This window comes from Chiloscyllium plagiosum, chromosome 1 (assembly GCF_004010195.1).
Source record: "Chiloscyllium plagiosum isolate BGI_BamShark_2017 chromosome 1, ASM401019v2, whole genome shotgun sequence".
NCBI classification, from domain to species: domain Eukaryota; kingdom Metazoa; phylum Chordata; class Chondrichthyes; order Orectolobiformes; family Hemiscylliidae; genus Chiloscyllium; species Chiloscyllium plagiosum.
Genome location: NC_057710.1, coordinates 95,231,205 through 95,259,110, shown reverse-complemented (window position 1 = coordinate 95,259,110; position 27,906 = coordinate 95,231,205). Strand labels below are relative to the sequence as shown.

General features: G+C 38.9%; 1 protein-coding gene across 15 annotated transcripts in view; it reads left to right on the top strand.

Annotated features, from left to right (window-relative positions):
- Positions 1-21,467, top strand: part of LOC122550847 (LIM and calponin homology domains-containing protein 1-like) — a 353,361-nt gene extending 331,894 nt beyond the window's left edge. For all 15 annotated transcript variants that reach the window (XM_043692200.1, XM_043692265.1, XM_043692275.1 and 12 more), the window contains 7 exons: positions 1,244-1,470; positions 3,250-3,368; positions 4,489-4,648; positions 13,065-13,145; positions 13,406-13,514; positions 19,919-20,021; positions 21,131-21,467. In XM_043692200.1, the coding sequence (XP_043548135.1) occupies positions 1,244-1,470; positions 3,250-3,368; positions 4,489-4,648; positions 13,065-13,145; positions 13,406-13,514; positions 19,919-20,021; positions 21,131-21,156 (825 nt within the window). In that variant the 3' untranslated portion in view covers positions 21,157-21,467. The remainder of the gene's footprint in view (positions 1-1,243; positions 1,471-3,249; positions 3,369-4,488; positions 4,649-13,064; positions 13,146-13,405; positions 13,515-19,918; positions 20,022-21,130) is intronic.
- The last annotated feature ends 6,439 nt before the right edge of the window (positions 21,468-27,906 follow it).

Genomic DNA, 27,906 nt, shown 5'->3' with positions numbered 1-27,906 from the left:
CCTGTGATAGTAGTGTTGTCCCAGTCGAATTCACGCAGACAACAAGCAACATGAATTCGACTGGGACAACACTACTATCATAGGGCAAGCCAGGCAGAGAACAGCCAGGGAATTCCTAGAGTCATGGCATTCATCCACAAACTCCATCAACAAACACATCGACCTGGACCCAATATACCAACCACTACAGCGGACAGCTGAAACTGACAACCGGAAGCGGCAGGGACAGACCACTATAAACACCGGAGGAAACATCAAAGAAGCGCTTTGCAGGAGGCTCCCAAACACTGATGATGTCGCCTAGCCAGGGGACGAAACGTTTGCAACAAAAACTTCCAGCTCGGCGAACAGAACCACAGCAACGAGCACCCGTGCTACAAATCTTCGCACAAACTTTGAATATGGTAAATGTCTAGGTATAACCCTCCATGCTAGATATTTTTTTTATGGCATAAGTTTCAAAACAGCAAAAAGCTGTTAACTCTCATAGGTTGACTTATTTGTTCTCTCCACTGGATCTGACTGGCTTGCCACATATTTGCTACTTTCACTGTTGTTTGATTCAAACTTTAGCATCTTCAGATTTTGGTTCAAATTTTAAAGAATGCATTGTTGCCAAATGGACAATATTAAAGCAATGCTGATACCTGGCATGAACCTTGGTTTGACATTATGCTAAGACTTTAGTTGTCAAAAGATAACTGTTGTAATAAATGCAGAAAATGCTGGGAATGCTCAACAGACATGGCACCATATATCGACAGAGAAATGAATGCTTCAGGTCATTGATCTTTCCTTAAAAATAGAAAACTTTTGAGATGAAGTAGATTTAAAGCCAGCACGGGGACATTAGTTGGAGCCTCCATATTCAACAAATTCATCCTCCAACAGTTCTGCCCCTTCCAGGGTAGTACCACCACCAAACGCAACTTCACTTCCCCATCCCATTCAGCAAGGACTGTTTGCTCTGTGACACTTAGGCCATTTCACTATCTTCCATCCCTTTCTCAATGTACCTTCCCATCCACGTGTGGGAGATGACACACCAGCCTACGGCTTCTTTTCCTTCTCATTACCTGAGGTACCAAATGTTACATGAATGGTAGAGGTGCTGGGTTTGCTTAGCATTTCCAGTTTTTATTTTAGAGTTTTAGATTTTAGAAGCAGTATTTTGCTTTCGTAGTAGACCAATGTTTCCTATTTTAATCCAAAAACCCAAATGTGCCTTTACTTCTTGGAAAAGGTGGAAGCAGAGAGTTGGCAGGCAGAAGATAAAGGACAAATGGAAGCAGAAGAGGAGCACCGATTGCAGAAGGAACAGCAACATAAATTGATGTGGAAACCAGCAGATTCACAGAACTTTAAAAAAGATGAGACTGAGCAACAGGAAAACTGGGATGAAACTGGGAAGAGCAAAGTGGAGACTTGGCACTGGCAGGAGAGCAAACAACTAGAATCTGAACAGCAAAAGTATGTATCAGTTTAAAAAAAAGTTTGCAAATGTTTTTCTAGTTCTCTTGATCAATACTATACTTGTATCACTGCTTTTTTTTTCATTTTTGCTATCATAGTTGTATCGCAGACATATTATCATTTTGATTGCTTTTAATAAATCATTATCTGATTAGGCAATGAGAGTACCAATTATATATCTAAGTTTGTCCACTTTGACATACAAATGACCTGGAGCTTTTTAAATCTGTCAAAAATCAAATCAGAAAAGGAGTAATCTATTAATAACAAAGGTAAATAACATCTGTTTCTCGTATGGGTTCATTTGATGCGAGTAAGGGTTCAGGTCAGTGAGCCCAATGTAAGACACACTTCATTTTCTGATCATTACAATTTCTCCTCATTGCTTTACTATGTAATGATTTGAAAACTAAGTGCATTTGAAATTGAGATTATTTCTCTTTGTGCACAATCCCCAGTCTGTGCTTCCATTGAGCCGGACCCAGCAGCAGGTGTGAAGTCTCTGAAAATGTACTGACTAAAATATCAAGAAAGCTGCAAAACAGGGGTCTTGGCATATGTACCTTATTCTGCAAAACCATACTCTTATTAAGAAAGACTGCATGAGTGCATTTCTTTAAGAGTTCTTCAATGTTGAACTTTAAAGACAAGGAATGTTCCCAACACAACATTTAGCTCAAACAAATAAGGTTCCATTAAGATCGTACACAGGAAGTTACATTAAGTAATCAATAAAAATGCTCCCTGTTTTCAGGCCAAAAATTCCTTCCTATATGAAATGAGCTTGAACTGATTCAACTAATTCATAGTGGGCATAGACCCATCACATAAGATTGTCCCTAATTCAGCACTGATAGAGAATCTCACTTCGAGAGAGACCTTGGGATGGCTACAATAGCACATACAAAGTATCAATCTGGGAAAAGGTGTTCTTCTGAGATTGCAACTGCAGGACATTGCTGAGCCAAAGGAAGGAAAATCTGATAAGGGCTTCATGCCCAAAGTATTCCAACTTTCAATTTCCTTCCCTTAACAAGCACATTTATCTTAATATGAAGTTCAAAACCTTCAGCACAATCACAGTGTGACTATTGGTTCATGTTCACTGGATATTATTTCACAAGAGTGTGTGGGTCCTCCTCATAAGGTTCAAACTCAGATAAGTCTGTTTAGATTTTAAGCAGTGGAGGATTACTGTTAAGGTCTGGTGCCTAACTCTGAAAATTATCTATGTAACACATTTAAAAGCACCACGTGTAAATAGTTTGACCTCCCGTTAGGTAATTAACCAATCATTCATTAGTATTTATGCATGCGGTGTATCGAAGTATTTACGAGGTTGTAGAATTTTGCCCCTAAGGATAAGAAAGTTTAATTTCCACTGTTTAACATGTTAACATTCTTTCAAAAAAGATCTATGCCCCCAGACAGAAATAAAGCTGAAAGGAAATGAGATTATTCAACCTTGTTTGAGAGCACTGCTGCACCCTGGATTTGCAGGAATGCACAGCTTTCTTTAAAATAGGAGGTAAAAACAATGACTGCAGATGCTGGAAACCAGATTCTGGATTAGTGGTGCTGGAAGAGCACAGCAGCTCAGGCAGCATCCAAGGAGCTTCGAAATTGACGTTTTGGGCAAAAGCCCTTCATCAGGAATAAAGGCAGTGAGCCACCAGACGCCTGGAGGAAGAACACCTCATCTTCTGCCTCTTTAAAATAGTTGACCTTGAACTTACAAAATAATTTCCAGTAACATTTTGAGTTCTGTGCCAACAGGTTGAATGTCCAATCTGAAGTACACATTTTCCAAATGGACAAGGAGACTGTTAGTGAAAGACAGCCCCAAGCAATCTGGCAAATACCTTTTGCAGATCACCAGAAATTACCAGCTCAAGGTTAGACATCATCTATGTATCTTCTGGATCTATGTCTTTATTAAAATTTCTTCTTGAAGAGTTGCTAAATGGAGACAAGAAGTCAAATCTTTTCATCTTTTATTCATCAGGAATAAAATGCAATAAACAAACTTGAAAGAAGGGACACCAATTTATATAATATGAGAAGAGGGTGCTGATAGAGTCAACTATGCGAAAGTGAGGACTGCAGATGCTGGAGATTAAGGTTGAGAGTGTTTAATTGGTTTCCAGGGATTGTCAGAACTGAACACAACAAATAAGTCTTTTTAAGATAGAAATTGTGGATTATTTTGGTAATTCTCAAACCATTACTATCCAGTTTTTCTCATTATGTCTTCCTGGTTCTTAGGGCTAATGAGCTTGGCACTGGACAGTTTTGTTTTCCTCGACCAGTCAAGAAAGCATTCATTGACTAAAGTTATTAGCTTTGTGCTGCCTGGCATTCTTCAATAACCAGTTCAGAATTCTCTGAAAGTTTCCTGTATAAATGAGTGATGTTTTGACTGGGTGATTGTATACACAGTAGTGGAGTAATGTAGTCTTCTAGCACCAATGGAAGGAATGGTGATAGCTATTCAATGAAAATCTGGAAATGGTGACAACAGCAGGTCCTGCAGGGATTAGCCATTGTATTATTCACAAGACCTCTTAGCAAGCCTAGGTTCACAATATATGGTTACTGACATGTTGCAGGCTGCAGACATAAAAATGACACAGATCAGTAACCACTATCTTGGTGAAGCTTCAATAGATCAAAGAGCAGCGATGTGTATTTAAGGAAGCGTATTAGTAGGGCATTTGTGGTCCAAAATGACAGGTCAGGTACCAAGTCATTTGTTTGATGCAGTATGATGTTAAAATGTGGCTATTGTCCATACCATTCCTCTACCAAACATGATGATCAGCATGGAAGAGGACATTGGCATGACTGGATCCTTGATATCTTCATGTTTTCCAACTCCCATAGTGCCTACACCAGACGTTTCATTTAATTGAGATGAAATCATTTGTAGGTTCAAGTATGTATCATTATTTTCTGATGCACATTCATTCATGGACTCCCATTTATTTAAAACAGATACTTCTTTGTTCATTTCAGCTGCAGGATCTCCACTATTTGCTAGCAAATCATGGAATACAGAGGAACCTCCTTCGTTCCTTGAAATTCCAAGGAAACAACAACAAGGAGATGTAGTGAAGACTGGGTCTCTGGACAGAAGCTGGGCTCTTCAGTCTAATATAATGGACAGAAAAAACTGGTTGGTGATCAGATTGTTCTTTTAGGTTTATCCTAACTGCATTTTGCACTTGATTTTATGACCTTTGTATTAGACTGGCAGTAAATTTTTATGATTAAAAAGGTGGGCAACCATGAATTTCCATTATGCATTACACAATACTATGCCTCTTGATGATGCCAGACAAATTGGCTGATGGGAGTAGAAGCTACAGTTGTGACAGAATTAATGCTACTATATCTTCAGCTGTTGTGGTCCCAAACTCCAGAATTCCATCCCTTCATCATTTTATTTTGTGTCTGTCTATCTTTTAAAGAGGCATTGTCAAAACATTCCTTTTTGATCTCACTTTTGATCATTATCAAATCTTTCAGACACTATTTCTTGGTATTAATTATCTTCACCACACTTCAGCGCATTTATCTTCAACACACTTCAGCGCATTTACTTTGTTCAAGGTGCAACCTAAGTACAAATTACTGTGGGCCACTGCAATGTAAATTGAGACATATTTGTTTCGATATTGTAGTCAGTGGTGAAGCTGTATAACTTGTCGCTGACCTTGACAGACGTTGTCTGCACAACCTCTATGCAGCAGGTTTTCTTTTGTTTGACATCAGTTTGAACCTGGCAACAAGTCAAGGAGATTTCCTGGAATTCAGCAACAGTGAAGTCATCAAATGTTGTAAGCAGCCTATAAGTTAAAGTGTTTTTCACAAAGAGGAAACCGTAGAGTCATTGATTCACTCAACACGGAGACAGAACTTTTGATCCAACTCGTCCACGCTGACCAAGTTTCCCAAACTGAACTAGTCCCACTTGCCTGTGTTTGGTCCATATGCCTTCTAAACCTTTCCTATTTATGTATCTATCTAAATGCCTTTTTAAAATGTTGTAGCTGTATCTATCTAGCAATTTCTCTGGTAATTCATTCCACATATGAACCATCCTCTGTGTGAAAACATTGCCCCTCATGTCCCTTTTAAGTATTTCTCCTCTCACCTTTAAAAATATGCCCCCTAGTTTTGAACGTCTCCATCTTAGGGGAAAACACTTTTACTATTCACCATATCTATGCTCCTCATGATTTTATAAACCTCTATAAGGACACCCCTCTACCTCCTATGCTTAAGTGAAAAAAGTCCCAGCCAATCAGCCTATCCTTATAATGCAAACCCTCCAGTCCTGGTAACATTTTGATAAATCTTTTCTGAACCTTCTCCCATTTAATAATATCCTTTCCATAGCAGGGTGACCAGAACTGTCCACAGTACTCCAAAAGTGGCCTCACCAAGTCCCTCAATATGATATCTCAACTCTTATACTCAAAGGTCAGAGCAATGATGGCAATTGTGCTACACAGCTTCATAATCATCCTGTCTATCTGTGGTACAACTTTCAAAAATGTATATGGCAGGCTTAAATTGCACCAGTACCCTTCACTTCAGATTGATTGGGGCACCTGCATGGAATTAAGGTAGAAGCTAAAATATAAGTTTTAAAAATATTATTTTATTGGAAACTCCGAGCAGGTGGCAGTTGTGAGAGAGGGCAATGAGTAGGGCAGCTGGGGCATTTGAAAGGATATTCTTGGAGGGAAAGGGATCCTTGGAGGAAGGAACCATCATGAGAAGGATGATTAAAGTCTCAAAGAGTTTCCTCAATCAGACACAAATCACATATTTACTTCTATGCAAATATGATCTCTTCCATGTTTGACCTTAATTTTCCTTAATCTTTGTAATGACCTGATGATGCCAATGGACTAGAGTCACAGCTTCATGATCTTTGAGTTGACCTTGTGTTCAAATCTCATGTTACATTGTTTCTATAATATGGTTTTTAATTAAATCATTAAAAATTGCATTCCATAAATATAATGTTTGTTTTCTAGAAATGTTTGAGCAGCACTTATGAACTAAAACTTTTCACTGTACTCCTGTATTTCTGTACTTGAGTACACATGACAATAAATGATATTCTATTCTATTCTATCCTTATAGAGTCATAGAGATGTACAGCACGGAAACAGACGCTTCAGACCAACTAAACCATACCGACCAGATATCCTAACCTAATCCAGTCCCATTTGCCAGTAGTTGGCCCATATCCCTCTAAACTCTTCCTGTTCATATACCCATCCAGATGCCTTTTCAATGTTGCAATTGTACCAGATTCCACCACTTCCTCTGATAGCTCATTCCATACATGCACCACCTTCAGTGTGAAAACGATGCCCCTTAGGTCCCTTTTAAATTTTTCCCCTCTCGCATTAAACCTATGCCCGCTACGTCTGGACTCCCCAATCCCAGGGAAAAGACCTTGTTTATTTATCCTATCCATTCCCCTGATGATTTTATAAACCTCTATAAGGTCACCCTTAAACCACCAAAGCTCGAGGGAAAACAGCCCTAGTCTATTCAGCCTCTCCCAATAGTACAAATCCTCCAACCCTAGAAACATCCTTGTAAATCTTTTCTGAACCCTTTCAAGTTTCACAACATGTTTCTGATAGGAAGGAGACCAGAATTGCATGCAATATTCCAATAATGGCCTCACCAATATCCTCTACAGCTGCAATGTGACCTCCTAACTCCTGTACTCAATATTCTGACCAATAAAGGAAAGCATATCAAACGCCACCTTCACTATCCTATCTGCCTGCAACTCCATTTTCAAGGAACTATGAACCTGCACTCCGAGGTCTCTTTGTTCAGCAACACTCCCCAGGACCCTACCATTAAGTGTATATTTCCTGCTAAGATTTGCCTTTCCAAAATGCAGCTCCTCATATTTATCTAAATTAAACTCCAAGCCCCCTCCTCAGCCCATTGAGCCACCTGATCAAGATCCCATTGTACTCTGAGATAACCTTCTTTGCTATTGGTATTACTCCAATTTTGGTGTCATCTGCAAACTTACTAACTATACCTCCTATGTTCACATCCAACTCATTAAGTGGACCCAGCACCAATCCTTTTGGCACTCCACTAGTCACAGGCCTCCAGTCTGAAAAACAAGCCTCCACCACCACCCTCTGTCTTCTATCTGTGGGCGGCATGGTGGCACAGTGGTTAGCACTGCTGCCTCACAGCGCCAGAGACGCGGGTTCAATTCCCGCCTCAGACGATTGACTGTGTGGAGTTTCCCCCAGGTGCTCCGGTTTCCTCCCACAGTCCAAAGATGTGCAGCTCAGGTGAATTGGCCATGCTAAATTGCCCGTAGTGTTAGGTAAGGGGTAAATGTAGGGGTATGGGTGGGTTGCACTTCAGCGGGTCAGTGTGGACTTGTTGGGCCGAAGGACCTGTTTCCACACTGTAATGTAATCTAATCTCCAAGCTAGTTCTGTATTCAAATGGCTAGTTCTCCCTGTATTCCATGAGATCTAACCTTGCTAACCAGTCTCCCATGGGGAACCTTGTCAAACGCCTTACTGAAATCCATATAGATCACATTTACTGCTCCGCCCTCATCAATCTTCTTTGTTATTTCTTCACAAAACTCAATCAAGTTTGTGAGACATGATTTTCCAAACACAAAGCCATGCTGACTATCCCTAATCAGTCCTTGTCTTTCCTATCCCTACGTGTAAATCCTATCCCTCAGGATTCCCTCCAACAACTCTCCCACCACCAATGTCAGGCTCACCAGTCTATAGTTCCCTGGCTTTTCCTTACCACCTTTCTTAAACAGTAGCACCACATTAGCCAACCTCCAGTCTTCCCGCACCTCACCTGTGACTATCGATAATCCAGATATCTCAGCATGAGGCCCAGCAATCACTTCCCTAGCTTCCCACAACGCTCTAGGGTACACCTGATCAGGTCCTGGAGATTTATCCACTTTTATGGTTTTAAGACATCGAGCACTTCCTCCTCTATAATATGGACATTTTTCAAGGTATCACCATCTATTTTCCCATATTCTGTATCTTCCATGTCCTTCTCCACAGTGGAAATGATGCAAAATACTCATTTAGTGTTTTTCCCATCTCCTGCATTTCTACACATAGGCCGCCTTGCTGATCTTTGAGGGGCCCTATTCTCTCCCTAGTTACCTTTTTGTTCTTAATGTACTTATAGAATTCCTTTGGATCTCCTTAGCGCCATTTGCCAATACCATGTTATGTCCCCTTTTTGCCCTCCTGACTTCCCTCTTAAGTATACTCCTACTGCCTTTATACACTTCTAAGGATTCACTCGATCTCTGCTATCTATACCCGATATATGTTTCCTTCTTTTTCTTAACCAAAACATCAAGTTCTCTAGTTATCCAGCATTCCCTGCACCTGCCGGCCTTGCCTGTCACCCGAACAGGATGATACTGTCTCTGGATATTCATTATCTAATTGTTGAAGGGTTCCTGTTTTCCAGCCGTCCCTTTATCTGCGAACACCTGCACCCAATCAACTTTTGAATGTTCTTGCCTAATACCATCAAAATTATCTTTCCTCCAATTTTGAAGTTCAACTTGTCGGTCGGTCTATTCTTTTCCATCTTTATTTTAAATCTAATAGAATTATGGTCGCTGGCCCCAAAGTGCTCCCCCACTGACACCTCAGTCACCTGCCCTGCTTTATTTCCCAAGAGTAGGTCAAGTTTTGCTCCTTTACTAGCGGGTACATCCACAAACTGAATCAAACATTTTTCTTGTACACACTTAACAAATTCCTCTCCATCTAAACTATTAATACTACAGCAATCCCAGTCTATGTTTGGAAAGTTAAAATTCCTGACCATAACTATCCTATTATTCTTACAGATAACTGAAAGCTCCTTACAGATTTGTTTCTCAATTTCCCGCTGATGATTGGGAGGTCTGTAAATACAATTCTAGTAAGGTGATCATCTCTTTCTTATTTCTCAGTTCCACCCAAATAACTTCCCTGGATATATTCCCAGTTATATGCTCCTTAAGTATAGCCATAATGCTATGCCTTATCAAAAATGCTACTCCCCTCCTCTCTTGCTCCCCTGTCTATCCTTCCTAGAGCATTTCTATCCTGAAACATTAAGCTGCCAGTCCTGCCTGTCCCTAAGCCATGTTTCTGTAATTGCTATGTTATCCCAGTCCCATGTTCCTAACCACACCCTGAGTTCATCTACCTTCCCTGTTAGGTCTATTGCATTAAAATAAATGCAGTTTAATTTATCAGTCCTACGTTGTTCTCTGCTTGGTTCCTGACTGTTTGACTTGCTCCTTTTCCCAACTGTACCAGTCTCAGATTGATCTCTTTCCTCACTATCTCCCTGGGTCCCACCCTGCCACCTTATTAGTTTAAATCCTCCCAAGCAGCCCTTGCAAATCTCCCTGCCAGTATATTAGTCCCCTTCCAATTTAGGTGTGATCCGTCCTTCTTGTACAGGTCACTTCCACCCGAGAAGAGATTCCAATGATCCAAAAATGTGAACCCTTCTCCCCTGCACCATCTCCTCAGCCACACATTCATTTGCTCTGTTCTCCTATTCCTGCCCTCACTAGCTCATAGTCCCGGGAGTAATCCAGATATTACTACTCTCGAGGACCTCTTTTTTAAATTCCTGTCTAACTTCCCATTCTCTCCCTTCATAATCTCATCCTTTTTCCTTCCTATGTCATTAGCTCCAATGTGTACAACGATCCCCTGCTGGTCCCTCTCCTCTTTGAGAACATTCTGCACCTTCTCAGTAATATCCTTGATCCTGGCGCCAGGGAGGCAACACACTATTCTGATTTCTCTCTGTCGGCTGCAGAAACGTCTGTCTGTGCCTCGGACTAAAGAGTCCCCTATCGATCGCTTGGAACCCTTCATACCCCTCTTTACATTAGAGAAATTCTCGCTACCAGAAACTTGGCTGTTTGTGCTACATTCCCCTGAGAGTCCATCACCCCCTACATTTTCCAAAACCGTGTACTTGTTTGAGATGGGGATAGCCACATGAGACTCCTGCCCTACCTGCCTCCCTCTCCAACCTTTCCTAGTGGTAACCCATCTACCTGATTGTATCTTCAGGTTATCTCCCATCCTGCAACTGCTATCCATCACACCCTGTGGCTCCTGTAAATTCCTCATTGCCTCTAACTGCTGCTCCAACTGATCCATGTGAACTGATAGGATTCACAACCAAACACACTTCCAGCAGACATAATCATCAGTAACATAGAAACTTTCCCTAAACTCTCACAACCAACAGGAAAAGCATATTACTCTACTAAAGGCCATCTTTGCTCCTTAACAATCTACAGACCCAGAAAATACAATCATCTTACAGCTCTAAAAACACTGCTCCAGGTTAACTTACCACTTATGGTTTATATTTTTAAAATTTAATTGAGAGACGGATCTCAATAAAATGTATAATCAAGAAAGAACCCACTCTACTCACTACTATGGATTTACAGCAAGGTGTAAATATGCACTTATCAGCTCCTGTGCTGTGAGCTCTCCCACACAGGTTCCTCCAAGGTCAGATGTGAAGTTTCCTATTTGTTAATTTACCCGGATGGACTCTGACGTCCAGAGATACTTGAACTCCAACAGCAAAGGCAGTAACTGTGCAGATTCACTGCTCTGTCAGACAGCTGTGCAGGTTTCTTTCTCTGACCATGTAGTCGGTGCCTTGGGCTGTCTTCCTCCTTTTAAAAGTGCCGCTGTTTTGATCTTTTTTACCGCAGTGTTCCAAACCAATGCGACAGCGTATCAAGCAGTAATTGCTGCTCCTGGAATTCGAGGAAATTAGCTCCAACACCTAAAATACCTCAAAAAAGGAGCATCTATTACAGCCACAACTTTTTCCCGTCCTCCATCATAGTATATCATTTAAAAAATCAGTTACACTTCATTCAACAAGATGTAACATTTGTAAAGGTTTTTTAATCTTGAGAGTAATAGTATGAAAGTTCTTTCGTTCAATGATATCTGTGTGATTGTAGTGCGTAAGAACATCTACATCTATGAAGAAATATAGAAACACCAACAGTAAATGCTGGTTTCAACATTTAACTGCACATATGCATATTTGAGAGGTCATTATCAATTTCAAAGGATCTGTGTCACTGTGGCACTATTTGTAGAACAATCACTTTTAAATCACAAGGTTCCACTCTAAGATTTCAGCATAAAGAGAAAAGCTGACTTGTTCAGTGCAGTACTAAGGGTGTGCTGCTCTGTGAAATGTGCAACTTTTTGGTTGAAGTATTTAACCAAGGTGCTATCTTCTTTCTAAGCTCAGCATAAAAGATCTCTGTCTCCCAATCTGGTTCTTGTAATCTTGTTAATGGTGGAAATTTGCTGAGCACAAATAAGCTGCAGCTTTGCCTGTGTCATAACAATGATGACTCTTCAGAAGTGTTTCATTGGCTGTAAAGCACTTAGAGATATCCTGTGGTTGTGAAAGGTACGATATATGTATTAGACTACTTTTCTTCTAACTGTTTTGCCTTCATTACTACCGCAAAACCTAGGCCAATGTATGCTCAACTCATCATATACCAGTTTCATTCTCGACTCATGAAGCGCTCTATGCTGGATAGTAAACTTCACTATTCATACCGATTCAGTATATACTACACAACTGAGCATTCAATAATGCTGTCCCTTTCCACTGAATGGTAACTGAAGGCTTGAAAGATTCTCACAATATTGTATTTGGAAATATAATTGTTAAGTTCAAATAAGCATTTATTTAGTTGTTTGACAGTCTGTGAATGTCTTTGAGACAGTGCATCTGTTCATGGTCTGGAGGTTTGTGTTGAATACAGAATTTTGGCGGAGTTTGCTGAGAAATAATTTGACCCCTTATAGCTTTGCAAGTAATGTGTTCACTAGAACTTTGAAAAGCATATGAGATTGACAGGGGCTTCTCAATAATAGAGGAGCATTAGCAATACTCTCTTACTCTCTAGTTTGATTTAATTGTGAACAGCAGTCTTATAAAAGGGGGCCTGCGTCTCACTTTTTGATGTCTTTTTTATTGTGGGATTGGTGCCCAGAGAATACCATAAATGCTCAGGTTGACAAACTATGCTGTATGGCAGTTCTCATCAAACCATTCCTTGGTGCTCATTAAGTACCATTTTCTTTGAAGTTGTCTTTGTACGCTACACATTTCTTTTTGTAACTTTGTTGCATTTGACCAACTCAGCATAAACCTACAATGCTCCACCTTCTCACAGTGGAAGGTAACATTAACTGTTCGAAGAAAGGTCAAGGTTAGGTGTTACTTTTTGACCAATCTCTCAAGACTGTCATTATATCAGAGATGCAAGAAGTATACAAAGCCTCCAAGCACTATCAGACAAATGAGAAAGATAATATCCATTTATATACAGATTGCTGAAGAATGTTTGTTACTATTGTCTCCAATAATTGACCACATTAAACATTTGATCTCCTATAAGTGGAAGTACATGAAGAAAATGCTATTGTCAAGATTATAAAATCTTTATCTTCTCCTAGGTCTGGATCTCATGAAAACTTACAATCGGGTCAATCTCCGCCACTCCCACACTCATCTCTTCAGCTACAGGCACCCAGTAGGTGGGCATCACAGAATGGAGCTGTGGCACAACCAACTAACCTCTACTAAGTTGTAGTATATCACTACAGCCTAACACTCCAGCTCAAGATATACAGATAAGCATAAAAGATTGCTGTTACTGCTATTAATCTGATTCAGAATATTGAGGTGCAGCTGTATAACTCGTAAAGGGTCAGCAATAAAACCAACAAAGATATTTACCGTGTTTAATTCATTGAAGAAACAAATTTGAACATTGCTTCTCTGTCTTGTTTTGTAGGTCAGTCAGTGGGAAGAAGTTGTGCTCAACTTGTGGGCTTCCTCTTGGAAAAGGTGCAGCCATGATCATCGAAACACTCAGTCTATATTTCCATATTCAGTGTTTCACGGTGAGTCTATCTGCCTGACCTTTTTCAAGAAACTCTCCAACTAATTGGATTGTCTTATACAGAGTCTTTAGTTTTTTTGATTTTAGTATTTTTCTTGCTTCTAGACTTAGCTGGTAGCTGACTCTGAGATATGTTCTGTCTTCCTGTCACAGTCTGTTTATTCTTTCACATATTAAAACCTATCTCTTTGGCAGTCATGATCTGGAGATGACTGGGGTGTACAAAGTTAAAATCACACAACACGAGATTATAGTCCAACAGCTTTGACAAGGGTCAGTTAGACTCGAAACGTCAGCCCTTTTCTCTCCTTACAGATGCTGCCAGACCTGCTGAGATTTTCCAGCATTTTCTCTTTTGGTTTCATAGTCCAACAGGTTTAATTAGAAGCACTAGCTTTCAGAGTGCTGCTCCTTTATCAAGTGGTTGTGGAGTATACAATTGTAAGACACAGAATTTATAGCAAAAGTTTACAGTGTGATGTAACTGAAATTATACATTGAAAAATACCTTGATTGTTTGTTAAGTCTCTCATCCCTTAGAATGACCTCGTTAGTTTCACTTCTTTCATATGTAAATCACAAAACTTTTTTAAAAAGTTACATTCTCAGGTTAACTTTAACAATTAAACAACTAACAGGGCGGCACGGTAGCTCAGTGGTTAGCACTGTTGCCTCACAGCTCCAGGGTCCCAGGTTCAATTCCAGCCTTGGGCGACTGTCAGTGTGAAGTTTGCACATTCTCCCCATGTCTGCGTGGGTGTGCTCTGGTTTCCTCCCACAGTCCAAAGACCTGCAGGTCAGGTGAATTGGCCATGCTAAATTGCCCATAGTGTTAGGTGCATTAGTCAGAGGGGAATGGGTCTGGGTGGGTTACTCTTCGGAGGTTCAGTGTGGACTGGTTGGGATGAAGAGCCTGTTTCCACACTGTAGGCAATCTAATCAGCCAATCTAAATTGGTGTCAGACCAGATAATTTGTTGAAGGTGTTAGTCCCCTATGTGCTGTTGTCTGTGCCATAATGTTTAAACTGATTCTAATTAAAAAAAAATTGTTAACAGAGTCTTACATGGATTCATGCAGTTCCTGAACAAAATACAATGTAACTCTGCAAGTACAAATTCATCCCACAAACGCGTGTGTGCATGTGCGTGTGTGTATGCACTCACAGTCTCACTCACAGTCACACTCTCCTGTCCCTGAGCACTGATCAAATCAGAAGATCTTGTCCCAACCAGTGTGAAGGTCTCCTGCTATAAAGAACCTAGATAAATTTCCCACTGTCTGTAATTCAGCCTCCAGCTCAAACTCTGAACCAAAGCTACTTGAATTTCAAACGCAAACAGAAAATGTTGGAGAAACACAGTAGGTCTAGCAGCATCTATAGAGGGAGAAGCAGTTAATGTTTTCAGCCCCATATAAGTCTTCTGCAAAACTGAAAGGGACTGGAAAATTGTGTTTTTTAAATATTGGTGACAGAGAGGGAGGTAATATTACTGGACTAGATGGTATGGGTGCCCAGAATAAAGACAAGTACATTTGTAATGGTGATAAAGGAGAGATGGATGTGAAGAGGAGAGAAGGAGTCCATTCACCTAAGAGTAAAGCTCACCAGACACAGACAACACATGGACAAAGGATGGAGGGTTGTAATCAAAATGGAGGACAGAGGTCAAGCTCTTGTGGAATTCAGTATTCCATGAGATCATAAGAAATAGGAACAGGAGAAGGCCATTCAGCCCCTCAAGCCTGCTCCATTATTCGATAGGATCATGACTAATCTGATACTCCTCACATCTGCTTTTCTCCATTTCCCTGTAACCTTTGATTCCCCTAATGGTCATAAATCCTTTTTTCTCAGCCTTGACTATATACAAAGACTTGGCCCGCACAGCTGTCAGTGGCAAGGAGTTCCAAGGACTCATAATCCTCTGAGAGAAGAAATTCTTTCTTCTCTCTGCCTTAAATTGCCACCCTTTAATTCTGAGCCCATGCCCTCTGGTGCCAGACTCACCCATGAGGGGAAACATCCCCTCAACAATTACCCTGGCAAGCCCTGTAAGATTCCTGTATGTTTCAATGAGATCACCTCTCATTCTTCTAAACTCCAGTGAGTAGAATCACAACTGCTAAGCCCTTGCTCAATCAATCCATACCAGGAGTCATTCTGGTGCCCTTCTCTGAACTGCCTCCAATGAAATAAAAACTTTTCTTTTATATAAAAGCACCAAAACTGCTCAAAGTACTCCAGTTGTGGTCTCACCAGCACGTGGACAGTTCTAGTAAGGCTTCCTTACTCTTATACTCCAATCCCCTTGAAATAAAGACTAACATTCCATTTGCCTTCCTGATTACCTGCTGCAGCTGTGTGCTAGTTTTCTGAGTTTTGTGCGTAAGCTCCCTCATATCTCTTTGTGTTTCGGTTTTCTGCAGGTTTTTTTTCCTGCATTTAATAATACTGTTCTTTAGCTTCCCCCTTCCAAAATGAACAACTTCACACTTATCTATATTATACTCCATTTGCCAACTTTTTGCCCACTTAATTAACCTATCAGCTCCTCTCTGTAAACAGTAAACTGTACACTTCTCACAACTTACCTTTTCACCTATCTTTATGTTGTCTGCAAATTTGACTACATTACATTCACTCTCTTCCTCCATGTCATTGAGATATATTAAAAACAGTGGAGTCTTCGCATTGATCCCTGTGAAACCTTACTGCTCACAGGTCACCAACCTGAAAAAGAACCTTTTATCTCCACTCACTGTCTCCTGCCCATGAACCAGTTCTCTATCCATACCAATATACTACTTCCAACACAGGGGGCTCTTAACTTATGACTTAAAATTTTGTGAGAAACCTTGTTAAACACCTTCTGGAAATCAAAATACAACACACATACTGGTTCCTCTCTATCTACTCTGGTTGAAACTTCCTGAAAAAATGCTAATGAATTTGTCATATTATTTCCCTTTCACGAAGCCATGTTGTAAATGCTGTAAAGTGCCTAAGCAGTTGTTCCTGCAGCTTGCATCGAGGTTTGTTTTAACTCTGTAAGACAGAAATTTAGCATGAGATGAAGGTGGTTTATTGAAATAGCAAGCAAGTGGAATGTCAGGGTCATCTTTATGAACAGAGCTGAGGTGTTTCTTCAAGCAGTCACCCAGTTTGCTTTGTACTGTGTTATGTAAGAACATAAGGAATCGGCGAAGATGTAGTAGGCCTTTCGCCCCTCAGGCCTGCTTCCCCATTCAACAGGATCATGGCTGATCTGCCCCAGGTCTCAACTCCTCAATCATGCCAGTTCATCCATTAACTTCCTGATATTTCAAAAATCTATCCATTTTCTCTTTAAATTCTCCTTATGTTCTACCCTCCACAACTCTCTGGCGTAGTGACTTGCAGTATTCACAAGAAATTGCTTCAAATCTCAGTTTTTAGTAAGTGTTGCCTTAAGCTTTAACTATGCTGGCTCATTTATCTGCTAAAATGGGGTCTAGAGTCAATTTTGAGGACTCTTGGCATACCTTTCCACTGTATATACTACTGCCTCTGCCTTTGGTCGGCCAGTTCTATCATTATACAGGATGGTCTGAAACATGGGCTGTAAGGTATTATTCAATATTATGACTCTATCAGGCTTTTGCTTACCTTGTCTGTGGAAAATCTCTCTCAATGTTGACACAAAATCAGAAATGTTAGTAAGAAGGTCATTTCCAGTATCAGGTTGTTCAATCACTCTAGCATTATGATACAGCCAAGTGGCTTGATAGGCTACTTGCCTGGATAAGTGCAACTACAACCATCCAGGACAAAACAGCCACTTAGTTCTGAGGAAGGATCTCTCCACAGATGCTGCCACACCTGCTGAGCTTTTCCAGCAATTTCTGGTTTTGCTTCAAAGCAGCCACTTGTCTGGCACCACATCCACCCCTTCAACATTCACTAGCTCCACCACTGACATACAGTGGCAGCAGTATGTACCATCTTAGAAGACGTACTGTATTAATTGACCAAAGATACTTCAATAGCACTATTCAAACCTGCGACTTCTGACGTCAGAAGGACAAGGGCAGCAAGTATGTGGAAACAGCACCATCATCAAGCTCCCCTCCAAATCACACACTTTCCTACATCACTGTTTCCTCACCATCACTGGGTCAAAATCCTGGAGCTCCCTCCTTAAAAACACTGAGTGTTCCATATAGATGCCAGCAACTTAAGGACAAAACTCTCTAGCACCTTCTTTATTTGAAATGGGCAGTAAATGTTGGCCTAGCCAGAGATGCCTACATCCTGTGGAATTAATTTTAAGAAGTAGAGTTCATTTTTCTATAAAAATGGGAAATCTACTGGGTAGTTCTGTCAATTAATTGGTGCTTGTTCAGAGTTACTCAATGTATTAACTATCCCTAGCTAAATCACAATATCTGTATGACCCAATACTATTTAGTCACCTTATCATAAATTCCATCACACGAGTGTGTTGCTAGAAATGTACTTGGCTGGAAGTTTGAATTTAAAACGAGCCTCAAATAAACTGTGACCAGTGACAAAAATCTGTTTTATTTATTTTATTTCATTTGAGGATTAGAGCTATAAAAATCCACTTCAGCGTAGGTTGATTGTTGTCATGAATTTGCCCACCAATGGATGAATTATTGCATCCTGGCACTCTACTAACATCAAAATGGCACAGCAAGAGTTAAATCTGTATGGTAATATTTAAGGAGATGGCTTTAAATGTTACTGACAGGATAATTTTCTTTTTGGGCAAGTGACAGAATATGACATTGTCAGAGGCAGATAAAGTACCAAATCAGAAGATTGTCAATGTTCTCAGTTAAAGGTGCTCATCAGTTGTTGTAGTGGTTATACTCAAACCAAAATAAAATGTGCCATTATCCCAGACCAATTTGATACTCTTGCTTTTGTGATGGCACCAGCAGCTTCAAATTATGTTTTTGGACTCTGCAAATTGAAAATCTCAGTCCATTCCAGGAATCTGTAATAAAAACAGTGTTAAAAATTTATAGTGAACTAGATTTGATAGTGAGACCATTCAGGCTTCTGGTAAAATGAAGCTTTCATGTTACATCACCAATAAGATGGACAAGCATGATAGCTTGGTCATTTTTTGTAATGACTGCAAGTACTTGGACCAATATCTTTAAAGTAAACTTCTCCATTTCTGAAATTATTAAAAACAACTTACAAAGTTTTGTCAAACATTCTGTTGAAGGGTCATCATTTACTGTAAAACTAATGGTGAGGTGAACAGCAGTAGATATTATTTACGCTCCACTGATAGAATAATTTTTAGCAAAAAACTAATTGCAAGGAGAGACACAAATATCCAAACATTGTCCAAGTTGCACTACTCAACTATCAGCTTCATGAAAAATGCTTCTTACATTCTGCCTCATGAATGGAATTCATTGAAAGGTGTAGCAGCAGATATAAACAAAATTGACCACAGAAGATTAAAGATCATTTCAATTAACAAGGACCTTTTTAATTAAGTTGTAATAATCATTATTTGAGCTCTCTTGCACGGAAAACTAACTAGTGTAAGTATTAATTGTTGGAGATTTTAAGAAGCACATTTAAAAAAATGACTTTATCCTTTCTGTTTGTTATATCTCCCATCTAATCTAGATTTTTCTTGTTCTGTTTTATTTCTCTTGCTATACCTATTTCGACATTAAACCAACTCCAATTTACAGTCTCTTCCCATCTATTTGTTTCTCAGTTCTTAAATCTGATTAGTGAAGTAGATACACAGTTGTTTGTTCTGACCCCAGATATTTATTTTGAAACCCATTATAATGATTGTTACATCAGGTCCAGAAGTGAGTTACATTTGAGCACTGTATTTCATGTAACATATTTCTATGTTAAAGTTTTCAAAGTTCTTATCTAAATATACATATGAACATTCGGCTTAGGAGCAAGTGAAGGCAGACAATGTTGGATGTCCTGCTGTAGCAAAGTCTGGCCCATTGTATTATGGAAACTCATCTATAATTCTTTAAGTTGCACAGTAATATAACAAGGTACCTTGTTTTTCTGTGTTGTTTATATTATTTGCCCATTTATTCATGCAAATAATATTCTCCTCGTGCCATATGAAAGGTGTGCTTAATTACCAGTGGCATCCTCTGATGCATCACCAAAATGTTTTCCTTGGCAAAGATGTGAGACAAATTTCTTCAACTCTTAAAAATAATACAACAGAATAATGATCAGTGCATGTGAGCTTATAGAAGGGATGAGTCCAGAAGCACATGAAACCACATGTACTTTAATGATCAATTCCTGTTCATTTCTTATTTCATAGCAAATCTAAATAAATTGATTTTTTTTAAGAATTGAAATGGCTTAACTACTTGTTGTTTGATATTACAGTGTGGTATCTGTAAAGGTCAACTTGGAGATGCAACCACTGGGACAGATGTCCGGATTCGTAATGGGCTTCTTAATTGTAATGATTGTTACATCAGGTCCAGAAGTGAGTTACATTTGAGCACTGTATTTCATGTAAAATATTCCTATGTTAAAGTTTTCAAAGTTCTTATCTAAATATACGTATGAACATTTGGCTTAGGAGCAAGTGAAGGCCATCTGGCCTCGAAAGCCTGCTCCATCCTTTAATAAGATCATGGCTTGATCCAATTGTAATTGTAATCTCAACTCTTCATTCCCACCTACCTATTTTCTGTAAGCTATTTTCTGTAAGCAGGTCATTTTAAAATGTAATCTCATTAATTCAGGAGCTATTTAAACCTTATTTTTCTTTAGCAGATTTACTTTAGAACGTTGTATAATTTGCAAATTCATTACTTAGATTTTTAAATGTATGATTTTAAACCTCTAACCTAAGAGCAAACATTCTCTTTGACTTACTGCTGGTCAAAGAAATAACATCCGCTTAGGTTTTCGCAATCTTCAACTTTCATGAAAGGGAAATTATAGGTTTCAAGTCTGTAGTTTGACAGTAGCATTTGAGGTATGCAGCAGAAATTCAGAGTAGAAATACCTTCCCTATTCTTAAAAATCACACAACACCAGGTTATAGTCTAACAGGTTTAATTGGAAACACACTAGCTTTCGGAGCGACGCTCCTTCATCAGGCGATTGTCAGATGAAGGAGCGTCACTCTGAAAGCTAGTGTGCTTCCAATTAAACCTGTTGGACTATAACCTGGTGTTGTGTGATTTATAACTTTGTACACCCCAGTCCAACGCCGGCATCTCCGAATCACGTTCCCTATTCTTAGTTATCTATTTAAAGAATTCTTAATGGTTTCCAAAGTTGCTTTTAAAAATGATAAGAACAATGCCAGTAAAAATTAAATGCTTCATAATGAAAGGGAATAGTAATATAACCATGCCCAATGCAAAACTGGGGTGCCAAGCAATCCCAATTCCAAAATGGTAGTCCTATCAATGTTTGAAATTGATGCACTCAATAATGTTAGTTGAACTTAAATCGCTGAGTGATTTCATGACAGTATTTGTCTGCTATATGTATTTGCAGCATTGCAATGTCTATACGTATACATCGACAGAGATGCACTTCAACTGATTATTGTCCTTTGAAATTGATAACTTTTTTTAGCTGCTGGACAACCCACTACTTTATGACCGTGCCACATGTCAATCAGCAACAGCAACTGGATGTCAGGAAAAACACGGATGGCCCATGCTCAACGCTGATCATTGCGACGATTGCTTTATGGACAATCATGGGTAGAAACTGTCATTCACTGGCTTTCTCATTAGAAGAGATATTATTTTCCAAAGTAGCTTCTATCTGCATTGTTATTTTGGCAGTCTACGCCTTGGATCTTTTCAAATTTAGTGAAACCACCATTCTTTTGTGCTCAGAGTTACAAAAGTAGCGTACTAAATTTCATGGCAAATAAAAGCTTTTAACTGGACACCTATTTAATTAATATTGTGTGATATATAATTTATTTTGTTGCCTCTTCCAATTATTTGAAAAAGAATTTAAAGGTGCAATGATTATTCGAGTAAATAAATAATAATTAGGGACTGAATCTTGTGGCAGGGAACACTGAATTGATGGAACGATGAGAACCTGCTTTCATCCTGATTAAAGCCATTTAATGCCCACTTCAGGTCCTAATGCATAAAGCTGGCATAAAACTAGTGTCGGCAAAGGAGTGGAGGGGACTCGCCAAGCTGTGAGCACAACCAGAAAACCACGTATTTGCTTTCAGACTCTGGCAGAGGAGAGGTAAAAGAGTGATATATGGATTCCTCATTAAAAGGCACTCAGTGCCTGATTGTGAGATCTGGTATCAGCAGTAAGGGGTCTTGCTGACTCCATAACACTGCCTTTGCTGCTGACTCACTCTTACCATGATCCCTCTCTCACTCCATCACTCATCGGTGCCCAGGTTCCTCCTCAATCCAAGGCCTCTAGTGGATAGATCAAATGGACAGTAGCATGAGATCCCATGGTGCCACCTCTGAGTGCAGAAGAGTTGCCAACCTCTGATTGGGCGGTAGTTGTCAGCAGGTGGGTCACCCATCCCTGAGGAGAAGGATGTTAGTGTTCAGCTGCAGCGGGCCCTCCCAAAATGATGCAACATGGATATCTCATCAGCACTCCAACCAGTAGCTGAGATACTCCATTGCCTCCACAAGATTCTGCCCTATATTTGTCCTACATGGTGGATAATAGCTATCTTCTTCCTTTTCCTGCAAGTAACTTAAGCCATCTGTGTAACATTGAGGAGGTGTCGAGATAATTCAAAATGGATAGATTTACATTAATTTTGATATTTTAGATTGCAAAGTGTGACAGTGTTTGGCATCGGTTAAAGAAAAGTGAATAATGAGGCAATAACCAAGGTTTTTGATCCTAGATTTTGACAGCATACAGCTACACAGTTTATTACTGAACCATTTCTTTTTGAAAAAGGAAAACTGAGATACTTGTCTTTTAGGGAAATGTGCGTGCCAGTCCACGGTTTATGACTCCAATTTGCTGTATTAGGAAGGACTGCTTTCACATGAGGACTGCCAATGGTTCTAACATTACATCAGATTTTTGTGAATGTTCATCACAGGCTTCCTCTCATCTATTTTTAGCCAGTTAAGCTAAGTTTCTATAAAGGAGCATCCAGGTGGATATGACCTTCAAGTTAATGACTAATTAGTACACTGCCAAAAGGCTGCAATTCATGTTCAGGATCACAAAAAGAATTCATTGTTCCACACTTTGATGAGTTTTTTTGGTAGCATTGATCCAGCCCCTAAATTTCTTGTTGGCTTCGTGTTTGTGGATTTTTTTCTCTTGTAATTAGATTAGATTCCCTACAGTGTGGAAACAGGCCCTTTGGCCCAACAAGTCCACACTGACCCTCCGAAGAGCAACCCACCCAGACCCATTCCCCTACATTCACCCCTGACTAATGCACCTAACACTACGGGCAATTTAGCATGGCCAATTCACCTGACCTGCACATTTTTGGACTGTGGGAGGAAACCGGAGCACCCGGAGGAAACCCACGCAGACACGGGGAGAATGTGCAAACTCCACATAGACAGTTACCCGAGGGGGGAATTGAACCCGAGTCTCTGGCGCTGTGAGGCAGCAGTACTAACCATTGTGCCACCGTGCCATCCCAGCATAATCTGGCATATTTCCTCTGAATCAAGATGCACCAAGAATTAAAATAACGAAATTCAAGTAACTATAATGTGATTTCCCTCATGTTTTCAAATGCTTACCCTTACCATTTGAACTGTGAATATGGCTTGTGCTACCATTTTACATTCTGAATCTGACCAGAAACGGATGAGCAGCAAGTTTGAAGTTTCATATTTTTGCCTCAAACTGAGTCTAGTGATCCCTCTAAAATGCAAGCATCTCTTTACACGGAGAGTAATTGAAGTATTAGAGCACTATAAGATTACAAAATAGTAACAATATTTTAACAAATATTTTGGTGATTATTACACCTTCATTATAAAACATTCTGCCTATTATGAAGCACTGAAACTATGAAACATTTTATAAAGCCAAATTTTTCCAAGCAGGAAAACAAATAGATTGCATTCAGCGGTTTAAGTTATCTGTAAATCTGTCTGATGGAACATTTTGCAAAGTTGCTGAAGGCTGCAGGCTTGTAATTTTTGCTTTTTTGTAAAAAGTATCATTAGAGATTATCACAGACCTTTAAAATGTCACTGTTCTCATTTTGTAGTCAAATGAGCTAGCCAAATAATTACAACTAGCCTGAGACATGCCATGATCCCTTGCTTAGCAATCCACTTATATTTCAGGCAGATGCCTGCAAAGTGATTCTGAGGAGAATGGAAAGCACCTAATTATCCAAATACATTGTCCTTACTTTAAACAACAGCAACACAATGTCAGCCCCATGCTCACTGAAGCTCTTGATTTCCATTCAGTAGGATAAATGTTAAAGTATAGTCCATAATCATTTAATATACAAATAAATAAACCCCTTCTTGTCTGGCTCAGCTATAATTATTTCTTAAAGTTACATATTTGACATTTATTTATTGAAATAGATAAAGCTATGTTTTGCATGCTAGTCAAGTCCTTATGATGAAGTACTATGTGATACATGTTTGCTATATTTTTATTTGTAACCATTGTTGGATTAGGCTATTGGAAGAATATTTTATTTCTTTCACATTAAAACTGTGCCTTAGAAAATGCAGGCTGTTGCACACGGACTGTCAAAGTGTTGAGCATCTGCAGTGAATGTGAAATAATTGGTATTCGACTCAAGAAACATCTTTATCAACTCTCAAGTGAGCTGGATACATGTGATATTGCAAAGGAAATGAGTAAGACATAAAGCTGAGGCCTAATTGATTTATCTCATGTGACCAGTTCATATTAAACTGAAGTTACCTACTCTTCTGCATGGTTTCAGAAAAAAACTGATGTTTATCTTGCAGTCTCTCTATTGTGTAAAATATATGGTTTAGCACTCAACAGATTTTTAAAGAGGACTTTTTACATATTCTTGTATGTTTTTTCTCCTCAGTAATTAAAGAAGTACAGAGAAAGTAGTGATGCATATGTAGCAGCACATAATGTCCTTGTTCCAGTAGCCCCATTTGCAATTCTCTTCATCTTAAGAAAAAGTTAAAGTGGTAACAACTTGAACAAGGCAATAGACATTAAGCGTTTAGGTGGTAATATTGTAACTTTTTATCTGTGCAGTAAACTATTTCAGTACACATTTATATTTGATACAGCGTTAAACATTGATGTTCAAAACCAGTGAGTAATAGTACTTAGAATATGGGCTGGATGATACAGTCAGCAATATTAAAAATGAATAATTAACAGATTTATATGATATTCATCTATTATTTCAAGGAGGTTTTGTGTCTCAGTGGATAGTGTCCCATACTTGTTTTGGATTCAGACTTGATGGCCGAGAAAGGTGTGTTCGTAATATTGTTAAATTGAGTATCTATTTGTAAATATTTCCAGCTTGTCAATAGCAGGCTGTAAAAGCAGGAGAGATTCTTGGTCAACTATGCAATGGAAAGGAAACTCTGCCATCACTATTTGTAGCTTCAGAGTAAAATATGCATATAAAAATGCATATTGCTACAGCAACTCATACTCCCCAAGAGAATTATCACATACCACCATTACTATCTTAAAGAAGTTGTTAACTCATTCAAGATAAAAAAGAGGGACACCATAAAATGTATTGTGTTCATCTATAAACAACAACAGCAAATTCTTAACTAAAATGTTAATATAGCTATTTACAGAAGTGAACCATAACAGAGATATGAACATTTTGGATCACCAAAATGCGTAGCACCAATAATATGAAAACAGCCTCAATAACAAAATAATCAGCTTATGTTTTAATTGGAAAATTACATTTTGTTTTACAAGATTCCACGATATGTATGGTTGACACCTACTGATTTTGAGGAAGTCCATATTTGGTTCTAAATCAATAAAACTCTATTTAGTACCCATTCTTGTGCTTACTCTTCTCATTTTGTTAGCAAGATGTCAATTCACATTTGCATGATTGGTCACAGTGTCCTTAAGTAGCAAGCAATGTAGCTCTGCCAGCATCTACAATTATCTGTGTAGAGAGTTGTTGGATCTGACTGCATGTAGTTAACAGCCCTTCTCCAAATTTTGCTTAACCAAATATGGACTTGGACTGGTGATTTTTAGGTGAATAATTGTAGCTGGGGCTAATAAATAATTGAAGTTGTCTCATATATGCTACATTCAATTATTGCGCTGCATATATAGTGATCTGCCTCTTGAAAGAAAAATAAATTGTGTTCAAATAATACAACAGCTTTTATAGTAAATGTATGTCATTTATAAATAAAATCTTTAAAAATAATGTTGTAACATTGTTTTATTTTCCAATGATTGAGCTATTTTAATGTACATTTTTCTAGAATGTTTGAAGCCTTAGTCTGCACAGGCTTCCTGTCAACTATCCATTATACATTTCTATGCACATTCAAAATTAAGCTGCATTTGAAGCCAATGCTACCACTAGGTGGAGAACCACACACGGATAGAGAATTAGTGTGTTACTGGGCTATGTCACTCCAAAGTGACATTGTGGCACCTGCCCATAGGAGGGGAAAATTTGGATTATCCATGCTATTGTAAAATGATGGCTTTAATCCTCCAGATTACAGGATTGGATTTTGCTAGCCATAGTTGGTAATCTATCATTATAATACAAATGCGATTATTTCAGAAAATTACATTTTGTTACCTGATTGCTAGAATTAGTTAACAACTTCAATATCACCTCTTGTCACTATCAGGGTGATAGAAGGAAATGAAACTTTGTTCTTCCTCAGCCAGCAATGTCTCTGTACCTATATAGAGTGCCGATATAGAATTTTAAAATGAATCTCATTCTCTATCCTCACGGTCATTCCATAAGCAGATTGTTATTTAATTTTTCCCTTCCTTAAACGATAGAGGTATACTTTCCCATTTCTTCTGTTTGCAGACTCTGACTCACAATAACATTATTATAAGATAAAATCAGAAGGTGGGTTCAACTCACACTCTTAGATATAGCAGGGGCGAGGTTGGGTGGGTAGTTTGGGGGGACTTCATAGCACAGGCATAGTCACAAACACACCAGAGAGAGAATCACGAAGGATAAATACATTATTAAATGAGTGTACCTTGAATACAACACAACTGTGGGAAACCAGTTTGTCAATGTCCTTGCTTTCATGATGGAATTCAAAATTGGGATTAGCAATCTAGAATTTCTTTGGCCTGACTTATTGGCTTTAAAATTCCTCCCAAAGTCTTTCAAAGGATATTGCTGAAATGTCGAGCTGAATTTCTGAATCTGATTGAATTGAAGCATTCAAGAATGCTTTGGATGATTATTTAGATCGAAGTGTTGTACAGGGATATAGGGAAAAGGCAGTGGAACAGGTGCAGGCACAATGGGCCTCTTTCTGTGCCGTAAGCATTCGTTGATACTGAGATTCTTCCAACTGTGTTGCATGGTACCCACATGCAACAACGTTAACACCAGTTGCAATTCATCCTTTAAATTCTGTATTATTGAGCTTTTACCCATGCTGCAGGAGTTTTTAGTTTGAATTCAGGCAAACTCCAATGTCTGTGGGTTCCCCAGCAGAACTTGAACACAGGCCTTCACCTACAGACCAACACTTCACAATGCAACCTATTGTTCTGCCTTGGGGATTATCAATTTCATCGGTTCGTCCATGTCTCTAAGCAGGTGTAAAAGGCTTTCTGTGTCTTTTTTTGAAATACTTTGCAAATATTTTGTGTTGTCAGCACAAGAGTTTATGGAGAATTCAGTGTCATCAACAATCAACAGTATCTGTTTCCTTGGAATTGGTACTGTGAAGTTTTAATCATCAGATCCAACATTGATCGTCATTTGTGTCTGCTGCTATCTGTAACTTCTAAATGTTTAGAATGTTTAAGGCTAGCCACCTTCTAATCTTGGAGATTTTTAGAATAAATAAACTGTAGTTTATAGTATCTATGCAACTTATTTACAGGTTATAATAATAGATTCTACATTATTAAAAGATAATCAGAAGGACATAGCCTTAGGAGTATGGGCAGATCCCAGAATGAAACCTGCTGTGGTAGATCATATATTTGATTTTTGCAATTAGCTGACATGATGGTTAGTCACTGAATCATTCATATGAGACTGCAGATGTTCTTTACAAATGGAACATTAGTTTATTACATAAAATAGAAAATAACCTAACAAAACTAGGTGCATGTATATACATAAGGAACATAAATATCTTAACATAAACATCAAAATAAAGTTTCAACCTATTTGCCAACACCATCAGCACTTTGGC